The sequence below is a fragment of the Micropterus dolomieu genome, linkage group LG16 (genome assembly GCF_021292245.1).
Source record: "Micropterus dolomieu isolate WLL.071019.BEF.003 ecotype Adirondacks linkage group LG16, ASM2129224v1, whole genome shotgun sequence".
Taxonomy (NCBI): domain Eukaryota; kingdom Metazoa; phylum Chordata; class Actinopteri; order Centrarchiformes; family Centrarchidae; genus Micropterus; species Micropterus dolomieu.
Genome location: NC_060165.1, coordinates 1264555 through 1284835, shown reverse-complemented (window position 1 = coordinate 1284835; position 20281 = coordinate 1264555). Strand labels below are relative to the sequence as shown.

The following is a 20281-nucleotide window of genomic DNA, read 5'->3' as shown; positions in this document are numbered from 1 at the left end:
GTTGCTTTGGTGCTGGTAAGGTGGGAGATTTGTACAGGGTAAAAGGGATTCTGAATAAGGAAGGCTATCACTCCATTTTGCAACGCCATGCCATACCCAGTGGACAGCGCTTGATTGGAGCCAATTTCATCCTAAAACAGGACAATGACCCTAAACACACCTCCAAATTGTGCAAGAACTATTTAGAGCAGAAGCAGGCAGCTGGTATTCTATCGGTAATGGAGTGGCCAGCGCAGTCACCAGATCTGAACCCCATTGAGCTGTTGTGGGAGCAGCTTGACCGTATGGTACGCAAGAAGTGCCCATCCAACCAATCCAACTTGTGGGAGCTGCTTCTGGAAGCGTGGGGTGCAATTTCTCCAGATTACCTCAACAAATTAACAGCTAGAATGCCAAAGGTCTGCAATGCTGTAATTGCTGCAAATGGAGGATTCTTTGACGAAAGCAAAGTTTGATGTAAAAAAGATCTTATTTCAAATACAAATCATTATTTCTAACCTTGTCAATGTCTTGACTTCCATTTCACAACGTATGGTGGTGAATAAGTGTGACTTTTCAGGAAAACACAAAATTGTTTGGGTGACCCCAAACTTTTGAACGGTAGTGTGTATGTGTGTGTATATATATATATATATATATATATATATATATATATATATAATGTAGAATGTGCAGAGACTGAGGAAGATATAAAACTAAACATCTTGGACTTGATAATGACAATAATCACCTTTTAACCACGAGTGTTCTATATTTGATGTATTTCCATCTCTCTCTCGTATTTCCTATTTTTCTCTGTGTTAGTTAACATGCACATACTTGCATGCAAACTCACTAAGAAATTGAGATAAAAAAATAATATATCAACTGCACAAAATTATATTTGTGTCACTGTAATGATCTTATAACCTAAACGTGTGTGTGTGTGTGTGTGTGTGTGTGTGTGTGTGTGTGTGTGTTTTCCCCCTCTTAATACATGCACGGCTTTCTGTCAGTGTGCACATTGTTGCACCATATTACATTGTAGTTTTTACAACATTAGAGACATTTTGTATTGAAACATGGCAGGCATAGTGCTGGACCCTGCTTCAAAAAGAGTGTGTTAACCCTGAGATGAGGGGAACAGAGGGGTCCTCTCCCCTCCTGCAGAGCCTGAAGTAGCTGTCTGACACAGCTTCCTCAGTCATACAGTGGACATGACAGCACATATGGAACACATTCATTTGCAGAAGTTTGCATCTTTAGACACATTGAAATCCTACGAGACTACACATTTATAATAGAAAGCCATACTAGGGACTAAAAGTCATGATGTCTGTGCATCTGCTGGTCCAATTTTGACCATTGTTGTTTTTTCTGTTTCTTGTTAGTCCCCCAACCTAATAAATAAGGAAGCGTGATGCTAAATCACTGGATGACCCCTTTAATCCATTTTCCAGTTTTTGTTGGAAAAACCCTGGATTGTTCAAGCACTGCTCAAATATTGAAATTTAAGACTTGTTTTTTTTTTATGGCTAGCCTATTCTATCAAATAAATATTTTAGATGTTTCGTGCATCATTTTAGACGTATTATTGCAAATTCTGCCTGACATTCGGTGTCTTTGAAAACCTTGAGTTCGCCACAAGAATACAAAATAAAGTTCTTTCGTTCTGAACAAAGTTTGACTGCACAAGTGTTTCCACTGACTTTGGGCCAGTGGGGTTTAAGATGTTAAACCAAGATACACAAGCAAGTACAAATGCCCTCCTCATTCATACAGTTTGTTGCACACCTAATTTTGACGTCAGTGGCTTTCTGCTCCTGTAAATGTTTGTTGCTGTGAAAATGCTGCTGCTTGGTTTGACTCTGAAGAGGTTGCTGCTCACTAACACTAAGTCACATGCTCCTATACTTCACTCACAGCTCCATCATTCAAGGCAGACGTTGTCATGCAGCAAACATTTTCACTGAGCCTGGCACCTCCATAATGGCACTTTTTACTTCCTGAAAGACCAAACATTAAAGTAAAAAGAGGAGACAGAAGGGAATGTCACATTTCACAGACAATGATCCACAATTTGTATCTAACATACTGCAGGTGTCTGAATTTTGTGACATTTGCTGTTGCCTTCTTATGAGGCCATTTGACCTCTACAATTTACAGAAAAGTAAAAAGTGCTTGTTTGGAATGCTAATACTCTTTTTCAAGCCTGTGTTTTATGTCTTTAATGCCATGCCATGTTGTGTTACTGATAGTGTAAGTGTCATGTTCCTTCTCTACTCATTCTCATGCATTTATTAATTTGCTTTTTGTGTGCATTTGTTTTGACATTGCGCTTTGTCTTTGTTTTTTGCTCCATGTTTTTCTGCATGCGTGGCTCATCCCTAGCTTTGTACCAGTGGCTAGAAGCAGACCGCCAAGGCAGGGATCCTGATACTGCGGCCACAGGTAAAACACCATCAACCGTTCCCTTCCTGCATAACGGAGCGCTACACCTCACACTGTCCCTTACACCTCGTAAGCTATGTGACCTATGTGATGGCAGCCTTGCCTCAGTATACATCTACAGGTCCATTGTGACTTCAGGAAAATAAATGGGATTTTCTCGTAATCACCTCAGACACAGAATGGTTTATCACATGTCTTTTACACTTAAATCTTCTAACTATTTCTGTGTTTCTGTGTGTGACCCTTCTCAGTAGGCAGCCCCAACTTCTACAACTCATGCTGTTTAATAATATACTTTGTGCTCATAATCACCCCTGCAGTTAACTGAAAGGTTGCATCAAATTAGTTAAATGAAAACTGCTGGGATTTGATCAATCTAAATCCAGTATTGAGTCCGCTTATCAAGTCCTTTCAAATCCCTTATAGAATCCATATTCTATTAGCTTTCAGCTTCTATGACTTCATTTCTATATGAAGTTTTTTTTTTATAAGTTGAGACCTATAATCCTTTTGTTGTCTGAAAATGTAGAAACACTAGAGATTTTAGTGGCAGCCTGATTAATGTTCAGAACCCGTAGCTGAAGTCTGAAAATGAGCATGAAATATAAAATGTTCAATATGTGTCTGACAAATCTGACGCAAATAAAAGATAGAATCTGTACTTGTGTTTGCACACTTTACTCTTTATAAGGTACTTGCTCCAAATAAGGTGGTCCTTATTTTACCTTTATTTTACCAGGAAGTCTCAATGAGATAAAATATCTCTTTTACAAGAGAGACCTGGCCAAGGTAGCTGCAACATATTAAAATGCTTCGTACAATCATGACAAAAGTCACAAAAACAAACAACCAAAAAAACAACACAAAAAACACATCTATTCAAACACAATGGCCTCTCAAGAAAAACAATCACATGTCTCCTTCACCACATTCTTTATGATGCTCTTCTAGTTTAAGATCTTTTTGCAAATTATTCCATGCCCAGGGTGCATAGTATGAAAATGCAGTTTTCCCCAGATCTGTCAAAAACCTGGGTACATTAAAAAGCAACCACTTGGAGGAGCGTAGCTTTTATCTAGCAGAATTGAGACAGAGAAGGTTACAGAGGTAAGCTGGAAGTTTACCTAGCATGGCTTTATATATAAAAATATACCAGTGCTGTTTTCTGCGGGTGGTCAGCGATGTCCAACCCACCAGATCATAAAGAATGCCTTGTTCAGAACAAGCTGAATCAGTTATTATTGACATTACATGAATGAAGATTGTATTGGGAGATTCCTATTACTGAAGTTGCCATGCCAATTTTAATATGATCACCAAGATCGTTTCACAAAATAAGACTCCCTACTTGATTAGTCTTTTCCTAAAGACAGACACTTCAGACACTGGCCTCCTAACAGAACGTTAACCAGACAACGGCCAAGAGGTTTTGCCAGTGGGCAAGTCATTTATGGCATAAATGTTCATTCGCTACATCAAATCTGCCACCAGGAACGTTTATTATATAAATAGGGAAAAGCATAATTTAGCACCATCTAGACATGAAAAGCCTTCCACAACTTTAACTTCACTTTATTTATAATGCAACTAGAGCTCCTACAATTAGTGGATTAATAGATAAGTTTGATAATTGATAAATAGTAATTTTCTGAAATGTGAAGATTTTCTGTTTTTCTTCTTTTTATATCACAGTGAACTGATTAGCTTTAGGACACTTTTGAAGCTGATAAGGATATCACTTTGTTTTCTACGTCTGTTCCTGCATGCAGCCTGGAGTTTTGGGAGTTAATAAAAGTAGAGGATGGAGGTCTTAAACAAAACAAGCTTCTTCTCTTCTCCCATTTTCTTGTCTTCCATTCTTCATCCTTTCCTTGTCACATTCTGTTTGTCATGGTTGAGGGCCTCTGGGTTTCAGTCATTCCTCCTTATGCCTGCTTTGAGAGGACACAAAGCCCTGGGCCCCTTGGGCCACACAGCCAAGTAGTGAAATGATTATGTTTGTGTGTGTGTAGGAGAGAGAGAGAGAGAGAGAGAGAGAGAGAGAGAGAGACCTGTGTATGCATGCAAGTCCTCTGAAATGAGTTGACAACAACTTGAGGCCATTGTGCTGCTATTTGTACACGCTTCAACAAAATCAGATGTGCGTGAGCCACACTGATGCACTGAGTGAAGCGCTCCTTCATCACCGTGAACAACACCCCACCCCCTCACCTTCACTCATGTCTGCATGTGATAGTTGTGTATTTCTTTTGTTCCTCTCCAGATTAGTTTTCCTGCCTCCTCCACTTTATTTAGTTTTCTGTTCATTTCATGTTAGTTTAATTCCAGCGCCATCATAGCAAAAATGTATTTTGCAGCCTTACTATAATTCTTACTGCAAGTTCTCATTCAGATAATGAAAGAGTCTGCTGGATGAACAAATGAAGGCTGACTGCTAAAACAAGGCACGGTAAACAACATGGAATCACCTGGAATATAATGCCTCATGTTAAATTCGCAATAGTCATTTCTGATTAGTATTTGGCTACTTTTATTTCTTTGACTAACAGAAAGTGTTGATAATAATTTAGGAAAAACATTTGCTGGTTTCAGCTTGTGAGGATTGGAAGCTTTCCTTTGTATTACATGATAGTGAACTGAATGTCTTTTGGTCTTGGACAAATAGGTCCTTCCAGATTTCACTTTGGGCTCTGGGAAATGATAATAAGCATTTCTGCTATTTACTGACATTTTATAGATGATAACTATAAACAATTAATTGATGAATCGAGAAAAGAATCGGCATATTCATCGAAAGTAAAAATAAAAAATGTTAGTTGCAGCCAGACATTTAATGTGAAACATCTGTGTAGAAAGTGTTTCAATGGCAGGAGCTTACTCTGAAAAAACTCCAAAGTAGAAAGATAGGAATTATTTAGTGAGTGACAAACATTAGTTCTGTTATTAAAAACTCCTAACGGTGGAATCAATACTGTAGAAAGTATGCTAAACTTATCAAGACATCAGGTAAATGAGGAAAGGAAGGAAATTGTCTACAGTCAGTACACCAGCGCTCCCAGTTACAGAACCCATTCACTTATCTGAAATCAGTGTAGATTTGTCTCCACCTTGTACCATGACTGTTGGAGATCTGGTCATCCAAAGAAAATTGAATGGTGTTTGTGTTAGTGGTGAGGTTTAATAGCCCACAGATTACACTGACTACAGAGCAGATTTGACCCCAGTATCAGCACCATGTCAGGGATGCTCCCTAAGAAAGCCTTTTTATGATGTTTTACATTTTCCCAGTGGAAATAAATGAAGTTATTGATTCAGAATAGCTTTCACCTCGTAGATCACTAGTCTATAGTTGACTGTAAAAAACCTCTTGTGTGTGAGTCATGCAGCCATTAGTTTTATCTTTGAAGACACCTCAGCCAGGACTCAAAGTCACTATGCCCTATGCCATTGTTGTTTTTACAGGTATACAGTCTCTAAGATTTCTGCTCTTACCCCGATACAATGCTGGTGAATGGACTTTTGTTTGTTGCATTCACAACTGCATCCTTACTACTGTGGAAAGTCAACAGAATATACCATCAACCAGTAACTTACGACCTAACGACCTTCTACTGAAGAAATAGTCTCTATGAAATCTGCTGACAGGATGTTTGTATGTTTTTGTGGTTTGAGTGAACTAACCCTTAAAGACCTGTCTTGAAAGAATTGAAAGTCCGTGTTTCCTGTTAAACACACCAGGGGAGAGATAATACTGCGCCTACTCAGGCAGAGGTGATGAACAGCGGATATCCTTCCTTCTACTGTAGATCTACGATGTCCCGCATGGACTATAACACTAGGAGCAAAAGCATGATGGTCATGTCATGCAAACATAAAAACAACAAAACATATTGATAACACATCTACAATGTCGTGGAAATTATATTCCTGGTGAGAGGTTGCGCAAATAATTGAGTTACAACAAACCGTTGTCTTTGAAGAATTTATTTAACAAAAGAGAATAAATAGAGAATAACTACAACACAAATCAGCTGGACCAGAGGTTCTGTCTCCTAAGACAGTCACTAACGTCTGGCCCCGAGCAAATGCATCATCATTTACACAGTCTAGGTACGTAATACGTAATAATAATAATAATAATAATAATAATATAAAAAATAGTAAAAGAACATGCATAAAAGATTAAATGTAAGAGGACACAATTTTCTGCAATAACAACAAGAGAAGCATGCTGCAAAAAAAGAAACCCAGGGGGCCATAATTTCTGAATTATGGTCTAAAATATTGTACAACGTTTTCGGCATGAACTACGTAACTTAGTACTAATTATAGGGTAAATGGAGGCAGTGGTGAAGAGTCCTTTTTTTGGTGCAAAGCATATGGAACAAGCAAAAATGTGAAATTAGTAAAAAAGCAAGAAGACAATTCAGCATACAATATGGGACATAAAGTTTCAAAAGGAATAAAAAAAGGAATAAGAAATAATTAATTACTAAACAGTATACTTGAGGTTATTTTCTGTTGTCCCTATAATTAGTACCAAAGTACATTGCTCCTTTCAGGAAAATTTCAAGCTTGTAAAATCAACCGAAGAAATGACTTAGAAGAAAAACTTCCCACAGATCTGATATAAATGGTTATGAAAAATACTGAAACTTTCATTTCTTAACCTTTTGTTGCTCTTCCCTTTCCTGTTACTGCTGCCATGATACTTACGTTTCCCTTAACATTTGTGCTTTTGTGCTCCTCCCTGGCCTCCTCTGTATGCATTCTTCCTGTCACCACACAGCAGAGGGAAACACAATTTGAATTTTCTAAACATTTTCTCCCTGAGTGTTTCCATTTTACATATAAAGCATTTTGCTGATGCTGCGTTTAGAAAGATTAGGAATAAGCCCAACAGCCCAATTTCTCACAGAGCAATAGTGTGACTGTTGTTCAGTGGTGCATGTACAGAAAGCAGTTGACTGCTGTGTTGGAGTCAGTTTGCTGGATGAAATGGATGTAGTGAGAAAGTAGAGAACCAGCTGTGGACGGCTGTTGTGTCCCGAGCAGCTGCTGGCCATGTGACTCCCAGCATGGCTGTCCTGCATACACAGTTTGTCTCTGATATGCAGCTGAGACAACTGTCTGTCTCTCACTCACTCTCTCACTCACACACACACACAATGAGGCGCTCACCTAGGGCAGCATCAGCCGATCATAGTGTCAGGTTCAGGTTCCCAGATGATGAATCCTAATGACTTTTGTGATCCTCTCTCTTTTCCTCTAGCGCCACCATGAGGTTGACATTCTCGGTTTCAGTGGAACGCATTTAACAATGCAGTGGCATGAATTTTGGTAGACATGCAGGTCCTCCTTTGAATGAACAAAAGTGTTGCATTTATAATTTTATTCAGTGTAAATAATGAATATTTGTCCGATACTTTTACAAATTAGCATTGTCATTGTGAGCATGTTGGCATGCTGATGTTAGCATGTAGCTCAAAGCGTCACCGTGTCCAGATACAGCCTCACATTGCTGCTAGCAGTGCTGGACACTCAGCCTTGTAAAAAAATGATAGGCCTAACTGGGCCAGTCAAAATAGTTGGTGTTTATGTGGAGCTTTGGGAGCAAAAATGAGCTTCAGTCATAACAGTTTCATTTTATCCCATGTAGTGTGTCATAGTGGAATCTGGGACATCTCATAATTTCTCAACAAAAGGACTAGCAAGACAGATTTTTTTTTCTCTTGCCTTGTCTGACATGCTCTGTGACACCATTGCTGTTTACAACGTGGAAATGGACACAGACAATCATGAGGTTATTTTCATACTACACGTTTGTCTGTATGTGCGGATATGGCCTCATGGTCCATTGCAGCTATTATACAGAGAATAATTTGACCTTCACTGATCCCCTGAAGTATGTGTGTGTGTGTGTGTGTGTGAGATGTGTGTTGAGATGGGGGAAACGTAGAGCAGCCCAGCTGCTGACACAGAGGAATCTCATGCATGCAGTCAGCGTGGCTGTCAGTGAAAAGCCCCATCCAGAGTGTCATATATTGGACATGAGGTCATTCTCCCAGTGCTGCTTTTCAGTCCCTGTACAAACCACTGTGCCAGTGTTCCTGACTCTACACAGCTTCATGCTTTGATGCTTCCCTGATTTAACCTGATTTCCCACCTGTGATAGAAACTGTTAACCCGGAATAGTTTGCCAACAACCGGCCCCCAGCACAGCACAAACTCCAACATAAACTCCACATTAGAATACAAAACAACATTAAAGGTTTATGTGAAGCCTGTCAGGCCAAAGAGAATCAGATGATGTCAGTGACAACGGTGAACGTAAGAAAGGTGCAATTGTCCGGTGCAAGTTAGGTCCAGTGTTGGGCAAGTTACTCAGAAATTGTAATAAGTTACTAGTGACTTATTACTCCTTAAAAAAGTAACAGTATTACTTTACTTATTACTGGGTGATAAAAGTAAGTAGTTACATTACTATTTTATTTTCTCTACCCCCCCACAAACAAAGAAGTCTCTCTCCCGACTTTTTAACTAAAATCCTAATCATAACAGCAGCAAGGCATTTGCTTTTTACAAAACATAACGTTTCTTAGCACCACCAGCTGAAATAAAAAATTAAGCAAGTAAATCCCGACTTTTGAACTACTGTTTTCGGTACATGTATTTATAAGAGCAGTATTCGGTGTTTTTACAAAATATTAAACCTTCCTTAACGACACTCTCTCCCCACGAGACCATGCATCACTGGCAGTAACAGCCGCAGTTTCTTTCTGAGGTTCACGTTGCAGTGCTACTTTAGCAGATGCTTCAATAAATTAAATGTAGAATTGTTCGCACATCGTTTATAACGGACGACAATGTTCTTTGCATCTTAGACTGTGACACAATAATGGAGGTACTTCCAGCTGTGGAAGGAACGCCTCTCTCCCTCATTCTCCATTCTTCCATTAGCTTTTTAAATAGTAATCCGTTACACACTAGTTATGGGAATAAATTAATATTACAGTAACCTGTTACTGTTAACTTATGTTACCACATAATAATGCAAAATAACGGTGCAGGACAACATCACAGTATGAGAACCGTCCACTACATTAATGTTACTTACTATTACTCTAACTGTTAAAGTAAGCAACAATCTCATTAAAAATATTCAGCTCACTAACTGTTTTGTTATCATCCAGTACATTTAACTGTGCTCACAGTACTTAGCCTCCAGTGAAAGATAATAACATATAAAAGCAGACAGGCGAGGTAACGCTGATGTAGCACGTCGGCTAAATGCAGTAAATGTAACGTTATCATGTAACGAGCATGGATTAGTTCAACCTCAAGCTGATAAAAATATTACTGTAACGTTGCAGTGGGAGTTTACCTGCATGTTGTGTGAAGTTGTCTCCCTGTCTGTAGTCGCTGTCACACTGCCTTTTTTCTAGGAGGATTGTGCCAATATTTGAAGTAACAAAGTCTGAACATGTCTGGAGAAAAGCCACAGCCAGCATGCCAGTGTTTCTGCATTGATTATGGGATCTCTGTATGTTTCAGATTATGCTCGCTTAAGAGTTCAAGCGAGCACACGTACGAGCACACACCAGGTTGCAATCTTTCAAAAATTACATATAACCCCTTTTAATATTTGTTTTTACTTTTAAACAAGTAAAAAATATGCCTATAAACTTTATTTCCCAATGTATTTAATTTTGAAATATGTCCACAGTGGACACAGCATCAACGGCATCAAAAGTGATTAAATGGATCTCAATATAGGTCCAAAAAACAATATGTTTTTTAAACATTTACTAAAACGGATACATTTTCAAGAAATATATAATTAAAATCTGAATAAAAGTATTTCTAACATCCTATTTAGTTGAAAAAAAAATTCTGAGAATAAAAGGATGTTACAGTTGTTGCTGAGGTATTTGGTGCATCGCCACTTCCCTCCCCTGTTTTGAATTTATGATACAGTATATCAAAATGACAGAGATGTAAAAGATAATAATCAAATGGAATTGAAGACAACACTTTGGGGGTACGTATGTGGTGGTTGGAACATGGTACTATAACTTAAATTGTTCAAAATGGCTTCCAAATATCTGTCCATTGTTGTGGATGTCATGCATGAAAGGGTTAAAGCTTCACATAAAAATATAATGGAGTTTATACTGGAGATGTTAGACTTGGCATGACCAACTGGTAGTCATGATTCTGACCATTTGTGTTCCCTATGTTTTCTTTGTCTGACTAGGTGAAAACTTTGAGCAAAGCCCCCTGAAGAGGACGTTCAAGTCCAAAGTCCTAGCACGCTACCCTGAGAACGTGGAGTGGAACCCCTTCGACCAGGATGCTGTCAACATGGTATGTGAATTGTACCATTATATTGGGGAAAATGAGTAGAAGAGTGAGGATTAACAGAACTGTCCAGTAATACCCCCAGCAGGCAGGAAGAGACCAGTGGGATCATTCACAGAGGAAACGGCCTGTGGATTATTTAAACTAGCAGTTTAGGGCTTGGCTTCCTTCTAAGGATGAAACCACACATTTTGAGGATATAGGGCAGGCCCTGCATTAAGACACATGGTGCATTCTCAAGGGATCCTGGGTAACCGAGTGATATATAAAACCCCTCCCATCTCTGTGGAATTACCAAGACAGCTTTGCATGGAGGGCTGCAAAAACACCTTCCTATTTTGTTGTCTGAATTTAGAGGTTTAATGTCGAGAAGTTGGATGAAAAGTTGATTAAAAGGCAGGTGTTTGGAAAAGTGGCACCTCTTCTTGTCAGAGTCATCAGATCTCACAGACATCGTTCACATACTGCAGGACTCTCAACACAAGAAGAAATATTAAGCTATAGATAACAGTGTTGTGTTACACCCTGAGAGGTAATATATTGTTCAGTAAGTATGTAGTGGGCTGTGGATCATGTGACCTCAAAAAGAGAGACATTGCTGGAATTGAGCTCCCTGTTTCTCGTTTCTGCTCGAGGTTTCAACCTGATAGAAGGGAGTTTTCCTTGCTGCTGTGGCCCGTGTTTGCTCATGGAGGGAATTGTTGGGTCTCTGTAAATAATATTATAAAGAGTGTGATCCCCTGAAATCCTTCTATTTCACTAAAAAAAAGACACTGAGAGGTTTTCAGAAAGGTGTGTGTGTGTGCGTGTGTCGTGATGGAAGGTCACCTATTGTTCCACCTGCCCTGGCGTCAGCACTGCTGAATAATTCAGCCCCGGTTATCGCCTTACGTCGGCATGGAAACAGGCCATTATGCAGCAGCGTGGCGTCTGAAACCCAACACCCAGATGATTGCGAGCTGTCTAGGGTGACAGCTGAGAGAGATTCTGTAGAAGCAGCATCATTTCTCTCTCTCTTTCTGTGACTTCCACCGCCCCTCTTTTTGCTCTGCATCAGCCTCTCCTCTCAGGAAGATTTTCATCCCTGCTGTTCCTCCTCCTCCTGCTGGGAGGCAAGTGATGGGGGAGTGTAATCACACTTCCTGCGCCCGCCATCAAAATCAACAACAAACAGGGAAAAGGCTGAATGAGGGACTTAGAGCATGTTTCTAACTGAGAGCTGAGAGGTGAAACTCATGAAATAAAGAATGCGGTCGTGGTGATGACTAATGTCAGACAGGCTGAGTGTGGAGGAGAGATGATCTGTCAGAACTGATCAGTGGGACACATGACTCATGCATAGTCAAATTAGGTCACCAAGCCAGTGTGTGTGTGTGTGTCTCTGTAAAGACAAAATGTAAATGCATGAAAGTGGAAGTTAGTTCATGTATGCAGACTCTAAAGCTCATACATATGTGTATGTGTGTTTGCAGAGCAGTGAGCACCAACTTGAAATTTGCGCTTTTCCATTACCAGTACAAGCTCAACTCGCCTTGACTCTACTCGACTCGGTTTGGCCCTGCTCCGTTTTCCATTGGAGATAGGACCCAGAGATAGTAACCCTTAATGTAGCTGGTCGTCATAGCGACGCCACACACAACTAACATAATGTTCAATGCGACACACACACCAGCGATCCACACAGCTTTCTCTTTTTTAAATTAAAACGTTTCTACATTCCTCAGAATGTAAAGACAGATAAGCAGCATGAAAACCTTCCAGCTTTTCCTCTGCCGTTGTTGCTGCAGCGGTCTGTGTGACGGCGGGAGCAGAGGGCTCTGTGAGCGGGCGGCTGGCCGGCCTCACACGCTGCTCCCGCGGGTCACAGCAGGCTTCCCCCGCAGCCACTCGCTGAGCTCCTCAACTCCGAAAATATTCAAGCACATTTTTGTTCCGCCATCACTTCTCTAAAACTGTCAATATTGGAAATCTACACAGCTGATTTCTCAGCTCAAAATTTCTCAGAAGTGGATTTAGTGATGAAATTCCATAAGAAAACTGTAAAATATAAAACTGGCCTCTGTCTGGTGCAATGATGATGCAGTGAATAGTGAATATTCTCTCTGACCAATCAGCAGTCTGTCGTGTTTTCACGTCACATTTTAGTATCCCTCAGCTTGCTGGAAGCAGGTACAGGTACAACATTTCCACAATGGAAAACTGACTGGCTGTTTATATGACTCTGAATGTGAAAGCATCACTCACCAGCATTTTGTACAGACTTTCATGTTCCCAGAGGATGAATCCCCCTGACTTGGTGATCCTCTGACTTTTCCTGTAGCGCCACCGGGAGGCTGTTATTATTATTATTATTATTATTATTATGACATAAATTTTTGGAAGGATTGCAGTGAATTTGGGTACAGACATTGGTGCTTCCCACAGGATGATCCTCTTTTCATCTATTTTTCAAAGTGTATTATCCAACACTAATGCAAAACTAATGACACTGCCATCAGCATCTGCTGTGCCTCAGTTGTGTTTAGTGCATAGTGTGTTTAGCAATGCAAATGCTTACACTCTGTGTTAACATTTAGTTCAAAGCACCACTGTTTGTCCTTACAAATACCAAAACTGCAGCTTCCATCACTGTTATCCATCCATTTTCTGCTGCTCATTGGGATCCAGGTCCCAGTGTGAGCGGGGGACCCAGATACTTGGGCAGCAACTCAGTCACCAGCCATTATGAGTCTAACACCCAGTGAGAGCCCATTTGACTTCTTGACTTCCAAGAATACAAACTAATCCTTTGCTCTGTACGCCATAAGATGAAGAATCTTATCTGATATAATGTAGTCAAAAGCTCCAGAACAGCTATTAAATGAGATGGGATTGTTGCAACTGCTGTTTTCATGTCAAGAATGAAGGATGAAGCATTCTTTATCTGTTTGGTTATTGGAAAATCCATCTCAATCATCATGAAAATACATGTGTCCCATACTAGTATCCTGCTGTCTGTGAAATGCCCTCAAGTCCATTCAGTACTTTTAGGTGGAGCATGTGGTCAGTTGCTTCACTCTTAAATCAATATATTTCTTGCATTATATTATATTATTTTAGAATTATTTTCCTCTAATACATGTTGGCATACAAAATAAGCCAGTTAAGATGTATTAGAGAAGGTTTATCTCTTTGGAATTTCTCTCAGTTTTTAAACACTAAATATCTTTAAAATTACAATTTTGTAGTACACTGTGTGGAATTTGAAGATTTCCAACTTGGCGTCACCAGTGATAGTATCAGAACAGACAGTGTGGTAGATAGTCGTACATGCCGCTACCCGCCCTACAGATCTGACCTGTTGACACTGAAGAAAAGCTAACGTATAAAACGTATGCCCTCTCAATCATTTTAAAGACAAAATCAGCATTTGGTAGTGGTTTGAACAAGAATTGACAGTAGTCTGCTCCAATGTGGTGATTGACTCCTGTTCCCTCCCTTTTCCCTGCAGCTATGTATGCCTAAAGGGCTCTCGTTCAGGACGCAGGCTGACCAGCGTGATCCACAGTTCCACTCCTTCATCATCACAAAGGAGGACGGCTCTCGGACCTACGGCTTCGTCCACACCTTCTACGAGGAGGTGACCAGCCCACAGATCTGCTCTGCCATGCAGACCCTCTACCAGATGCACAATGCCTCCACCAACCCCCCTTCTTCCTCCTCCTCTGCCTCCTCCTCTTCCTCCTCCAGCATGGACTCTCTGGCCAGCAGTTTAGACGAGACCGACTCCCCGACATCCTCATCCTCCTCATCTTCGTCTCGCAGGGCAGGTGTATACGACTCTTCGCGGGACACCCTCTATGTGTCCAAGGCCTTATGTCTGATCACACCCATGCCCTTCATGCTTGCCTGCCGTCGCTTCTTGTCGCAGCTGCACAGGGCTGTTACTGCAGCCACCGCCCCCCCGCTGCCACTGGAGAGCTACATTCACAACATCCTGTACGAGGTACCGCTGCCTGCTCCGGGACGCTCGCTCAAGTTCCATGGTGTGTACGAACCCATCGTGTGCCAGAGGCCTGGGCTGGGGGAGCTGCCGCTGGCTGACTTCCCCCTCGCAGAGGCCTTCAGTCTACTGGGCGTGGAGAACCTGGTCCAGGTGTTCACCTGCACCCTGCTGGAGATGCAGATCCTTCTATACTCACAAGGTAAGGATTCATATAAAGTCAGCATCATAGCCTGTCATACGCATATCTAGAACATGATAAGACAAAATGTGACAAAAAATGACAAAATTTATCATGTAGCCAGTTTGGATCCATTTCTTGTTCACTCGGACTTATTGCAAAGTCATGCGGACTGACACCATACTCACTGTTCAGCTTTGGTGGTGTGCACGGGGGAATCAAATTCCATAAAGTGACAGCAAATCACACTAAACTTTACTGAACCTTATTTGTCCAATTATCAAAGAACCCATGAAGACCCATTGATTTTGAAAATTAATAGTCCAAATACTGCAACGGGACTTCATGTAATAAATGACGGACAGGCAACAAAACAGCGTAAAAAGAGGCACCCTGCAGTGAGCATATGAAGGGAATGGCTAGATATAAAGCTAACTGAGCTATCTGAGATTTCCCTCCTTCTAGGTTTCCCTTCATCTATTATTCACCGCTGCAGTGAGATACTGTGTGCTGCTGGTTGTGTTGGTGCACATTACCCTTACATACAGAGCAGATACTTTGAACTACTGTGGACGGAGGTCACATTCGTCCTACATTCCTCTGTCCTACTCTTTCTCAGTTTCACTCTGTGACTCCTTCAGTCTGCAGCACACTCTGAAACTTTCTCTGCAGCTTGTTTGTTTTATCTTCTGTGCTGCATGAGTCAAGACAATAGAAAAGGTTAGCACACACGCCAAATCCACAACCCCAAAGTAAAACCTTGTATCTACAGTATTCTGCAGCATGTGCATAGGAGGACCATTCCGTGTTTGTAGGGCAACATCACATAATCATTGTTTTTACGTTTGAAAATGTATGCATGGATTACATTCTAATCACAGTAAAAAGGTACTGCTTGTCAAAACTGAACAGAGGAATAAAATAAAGGATTGCAGCAGGCTGATTAACAAACTTTACCATGTTTGTTCCTTTGCTGTGAAGAGTTTTACTCATTTTGGAGGACAGTTATGCTCTGAGCTTCACCCTGCAGGTTGTAGTAGTCCATCACGTTACCCTTGTGCATCTTTTACTCAAATTGGACAACAGATACTAACTAGATCACAGTATCTATAGTAACACACCCACACTACGGTTTATAAGAGTGTCTATTTCTCTTTCAATCTACAGAATTGTGAAATGTTCTCTGTCGACCCCTCTGATAGAGCACTGGGGTTGTGTCACTTCAGTGTGAGATGGTATTTCGCTGGAGCCACAGCATGTAATGAGACCGAAGGGGCTGAGGATTAGATGCTGTAATCTGATTGGTTGACTGTATTGCTCTGTGCTGTACTGCAGCAGCACAGAGGGAGTGATTTTAGCCGTCAGTAGGCCACAGGGTGAAATTAGAAGACAGTTTCAGGACAGATTGTGTGTTTGACTTGTGGGATATACTGTGCTACTGGGGCACTGCTGTTAATAACTGCACTGAAACTTTTTCTAAAATTTATGTTCTGGATTAAATCTTCTGGCAACCATGCATTGGTGTTTTACATTTTTTCAGCCGCAGAAAAAGTAAAGATTGCAAGTAAGAGTAGCAAGATTTCTATGAAGATTCTCAGTCATCCAGGTCATAGTTATCCAACGAAGGTTAAAATCTTAGTCCAGTTGCCCTTGATTTTAACCTTCGTTGGACAAGTAAGAGTAGTTCAGTATTTTGGGAAATGTGCTAAATACCAAAGGGGGTTAAGACATGATTCTTATTTGCTTCATTTGCAAATGAGACAAAACATATGTATGCCAATCTGCAGTCTGCCTGTTAAATAGAGAGCTGAAATCAGCACAGTTAGCTAAAGAAATTGAAAAATACACCCACCAACACCTCGAAAGGTCACTAACAAACACATTGTATAATGTTTTTGTAATCTGTAATGTAAAATGATGATTTGTTACAGGCTGGATGCAGTCTTGTTGTCACAGTGAGGGTGCTATATTTCCATCGTACATGCACAGAGGCAACTTTCAAAACCTTTGCTTCTGTCGACCTGCTATAGCTGGAGATGCTGCAAAGAAGTTCTAGGCTGATAGATAAACTGTTGTTAGTCGAGAACTATCAGGGTCAAAGGCAATCACTCTTGGAGAGAACCAATTAAAACTATACCTGAATCGGGGAAAAAATGTCCTTGTTTTGTTCAGGTATTCAGTCAGAGATCTGAATGTGTGCCACTTCTGTCAACAAGCTCTAATTTCTTGGTAATGAGGGGTAGAACCCTGCACCAGTGTAATTTAGCTGCTGGCAGGTGATGCAAGGGTTCAGTAAATAAAAGCTGGAGAATGTTCCCTGTTAATGAGACACTGCTCCATGTTCCTGTACGAACAGAAGTGTAAACATCAACACACCCCCGAAGAACCAAGCTTCCAGTCCGGGCAGAATCAGCTAATATATCAGTTAGAGTTAGCAGCTAAAGTAACTCCTAACAAAGAGTAAAGTTATCTGTCCATCAGGAAATTGATTTTTTTGGCTTGTTTATTTGATTTGTCATGGAATGAGATTCTTCTGTAAGCCTCTTTTATTTTGATCTCTTTCTAATCTTCCCTCCATACAGTAATGTTCTGACTCTTTATTATACCACATTATCATGGTGCAGCTGAACTAAAGTCTACCATCTCTGCATTTGAATAATGCCAAATGTCAGCTGTTCACCACAGACAGCTTTCTTCTTCCCTTGTGAGACTGAGCTGCGTGGTTATCAGTCCCTGATGCATGTTACAGTTTCACAATGACTCGACATGTCCCATCCTGTTTTTCAGCATCCTTGAACCCTTTCATATCAGATTTGTTTATTTTTTTATAATTACATGCTTGTTCTTGTCATACCTCTCAGGGGGTTTCTTTGTCAGTGCAGCAATTGACATCAAAGATGAATCAGCCCTTTTTAAAGGAGCACCCTTAGCTATTTCTGTCTGTTAACAAAATGACGCTCAACTCAGTTCAGCAAGAGGAAAAAATTAAATCACTAACTGCTGGATTCCTTCTCAATATTCCCCATAAGGCCTCGCTGTATGAGCTGGGATGTGTTTCCGTGTGAGGGTAAAAAAAGATGGTAACATTCATGATCTGTGAAAGAATATCGCTTTAGGAGTAGCAGTTTTTGGGACATGTCAGGCTAAACTTATCCTGGTGTGATGTGAGTATGAAGGGGAACAGGTCGGAAAGGATTTGCTGTAACATGAACAAATTGGAGTGTTTCTGGCAGACTCCCTCACTGTATATCCCACAGAAAGGTGTGTGGGGGAGAAACTTTGAACCTGTTCAGACTTGAAAGAAAGCAAATACAGACTTAAACACACAGTACAGAGAGAGAGAGAGAGAGAGATTGTTCTGCGTGGCCTAGTGTCTAAATCTTCTATCTTGTTTGGGATGGATGTTTTGGAAATTGTGTCAAACAATGAAATGGAAAGCTAACTAGGCACAGAGAAAACAGTTATAGATGGACTTTGATAACATCTTGAAACAACTGCAGTCACAGTAGTGCTTCTGTGAGGCTGTAATGTTTGTTGGGGTCAAGTAAAAGTAAAAATGGTGGTGTTTGCTAACATAAACTTTACAATGGCACGCTCTGTGAATCTATACTTGAACACAGCAGTGTTCTGAGCTAAATGCTAACTTCAGCATGCTTACAGGATCCATCCAAGCGAGATGCAAGATAAAATTGGCCAAAAGGTTCACCACAACGCCGGCTGTGAAATTTGGAAACATCTGTTTACTGGCTGGATGACACAATGAGTAGTAGTGAGTTGGCTATTGATGGCTTCACCTTCATTTCATTTCAGGTAGATCAGAATAAATTAATAACAGGGAAAGAGCATGGTGGTGGAGTGTGTATGTATGTCAACAAGAGCTAGTGCAATACAGGGAAAAATCGGGACACAATCTGTGAACCTGATATTGAACTCCCTGCTCTCTCTCCGCCCCCTTTACTTGCCTTGTGAATTCACACATCTATTTTACATGGTTGTCACATCCATCCATGGGCAGGTTTTGTGTTACTTGCAGTCTTTCATACATTTTCTACCACCTTTTCTGCTACAAAAAGTTTATACATTAATTTGGTAGTGGTTAAATCTCGAGTATAAATATGATTACATAAAAGTGAGAGTGTACAGTGAGTGTACGCAGATGGATAAAGATGAAGATTACACCACCAACCCAACATAACAGAGTAAGTCAGTGAAACAAGTTGCTACAAAACATAGTGCACAAAAAGTGAAAGTTGCGTAAATGTAAAAACTATGAGAAAGTATTAGGGAATTCAGGTAGGTCAAAGAGACGCAGTTACATTTTCCTGTCACAACATTCATGTTTGGTTGTCAAAACATGCATGCTTCGCAACGGCCTCTTAAATATAGTGAGCAGTCATTTCTCTCCAATCATGAACCTAACACACACACACACACACACACACACACACACACACACACACACACACACACACACACACACACACACACACACACACACACACACACCTATCAGTAGTGTTGTTGTCAAGACCGCCCAAACAGAGACCAAGTCAAGACCAAGACCAGAGTTTATTGAGACCGAGACAAGACCAAGTTCCCCACATTACATGACACACAATAAAATGTGGAACGAGATCATAGGTAAGTCTCAAACTGATCTGAAAGATCCACATTCCGATTAAAACAGCCAAAAAACAACAAAAACTTAAACCTGAAATCAACATAAGCATTGCAGGGAGGGGTGACGGTCGTTTATTAGGGTTATTGGTTGCATTTGAAGTTTTACTTCCAATCAAAGTTAGGATGTTCACAAATCAGACAATGCAAAAGCAATTTATTGATATTCCCAAAGTTATGGTCTTGACTGGTCTTGAAATAAAATCTACTAGAGTCCTCAATGTCAGAGACCGAGACAAGACAGAGTACAAAGGCGGTCGAATCCGAGACGAGACCAAGAACATCAAAAAGTGGTCTAAAGACCGCTCTCGAGTACTACAACACTACCTATCATTCTCTTGTCACTTTTTCAAACACATGAAGGAATGCACTCAGTAGAGTGCAGATCTCAGGTGAGTCCCAGTGTAGGTACCAGATATGCTCAGTCAGGCTGATGTGCATGTCCTGCATTTCCAGATTTCATAATGTGGTGTATAACATATGTGCATTTGACCATTATAGTTTAACATAGCACTGTAGCAGCTGGATAGAGGATTAGTGACCTTTAAGGGGAGAGCAGAGGTCAGTGGTTACGTGGAGGCTCAGACCCTTATCTGGTGTCCAACAAGATGTCTACACTTATCCTATAGAACTTTGCTCTTATATGGATT

At 40.6% G+C, this 20281-nt stretch overlaps 1 protein-coding gene across 3 annotated transcripts in view; it reads left to right on the top strand.

Annotated features, from left to right (window-relative positions):
- The window catches only part of dennd5b (DENN/MADD domain containing 5B), a 128271-nt gene that overhangs the window by 31335 nt on the left and 76655 nt on the right, over positions 1-20281 (top strand). For all 3 annotated transcript variants that reach the window (XM_046072063.1, XM_046072064.1, XM_046072062.1), the window contains exons 2-4: positions 2371-2430; positions 10688-10797; positions 14282-14975. In XM_046072063.1, the coding sequence (XP_045928019.1) occupies positions 2371-2430; positions 10688-10797; positions 14282-14975 (864 nt within the window). The remainder of the gene's footprint in view (positions 1-2370; positions 2431-10687; positions 10798-14281; positions 14976-20281) is intronic.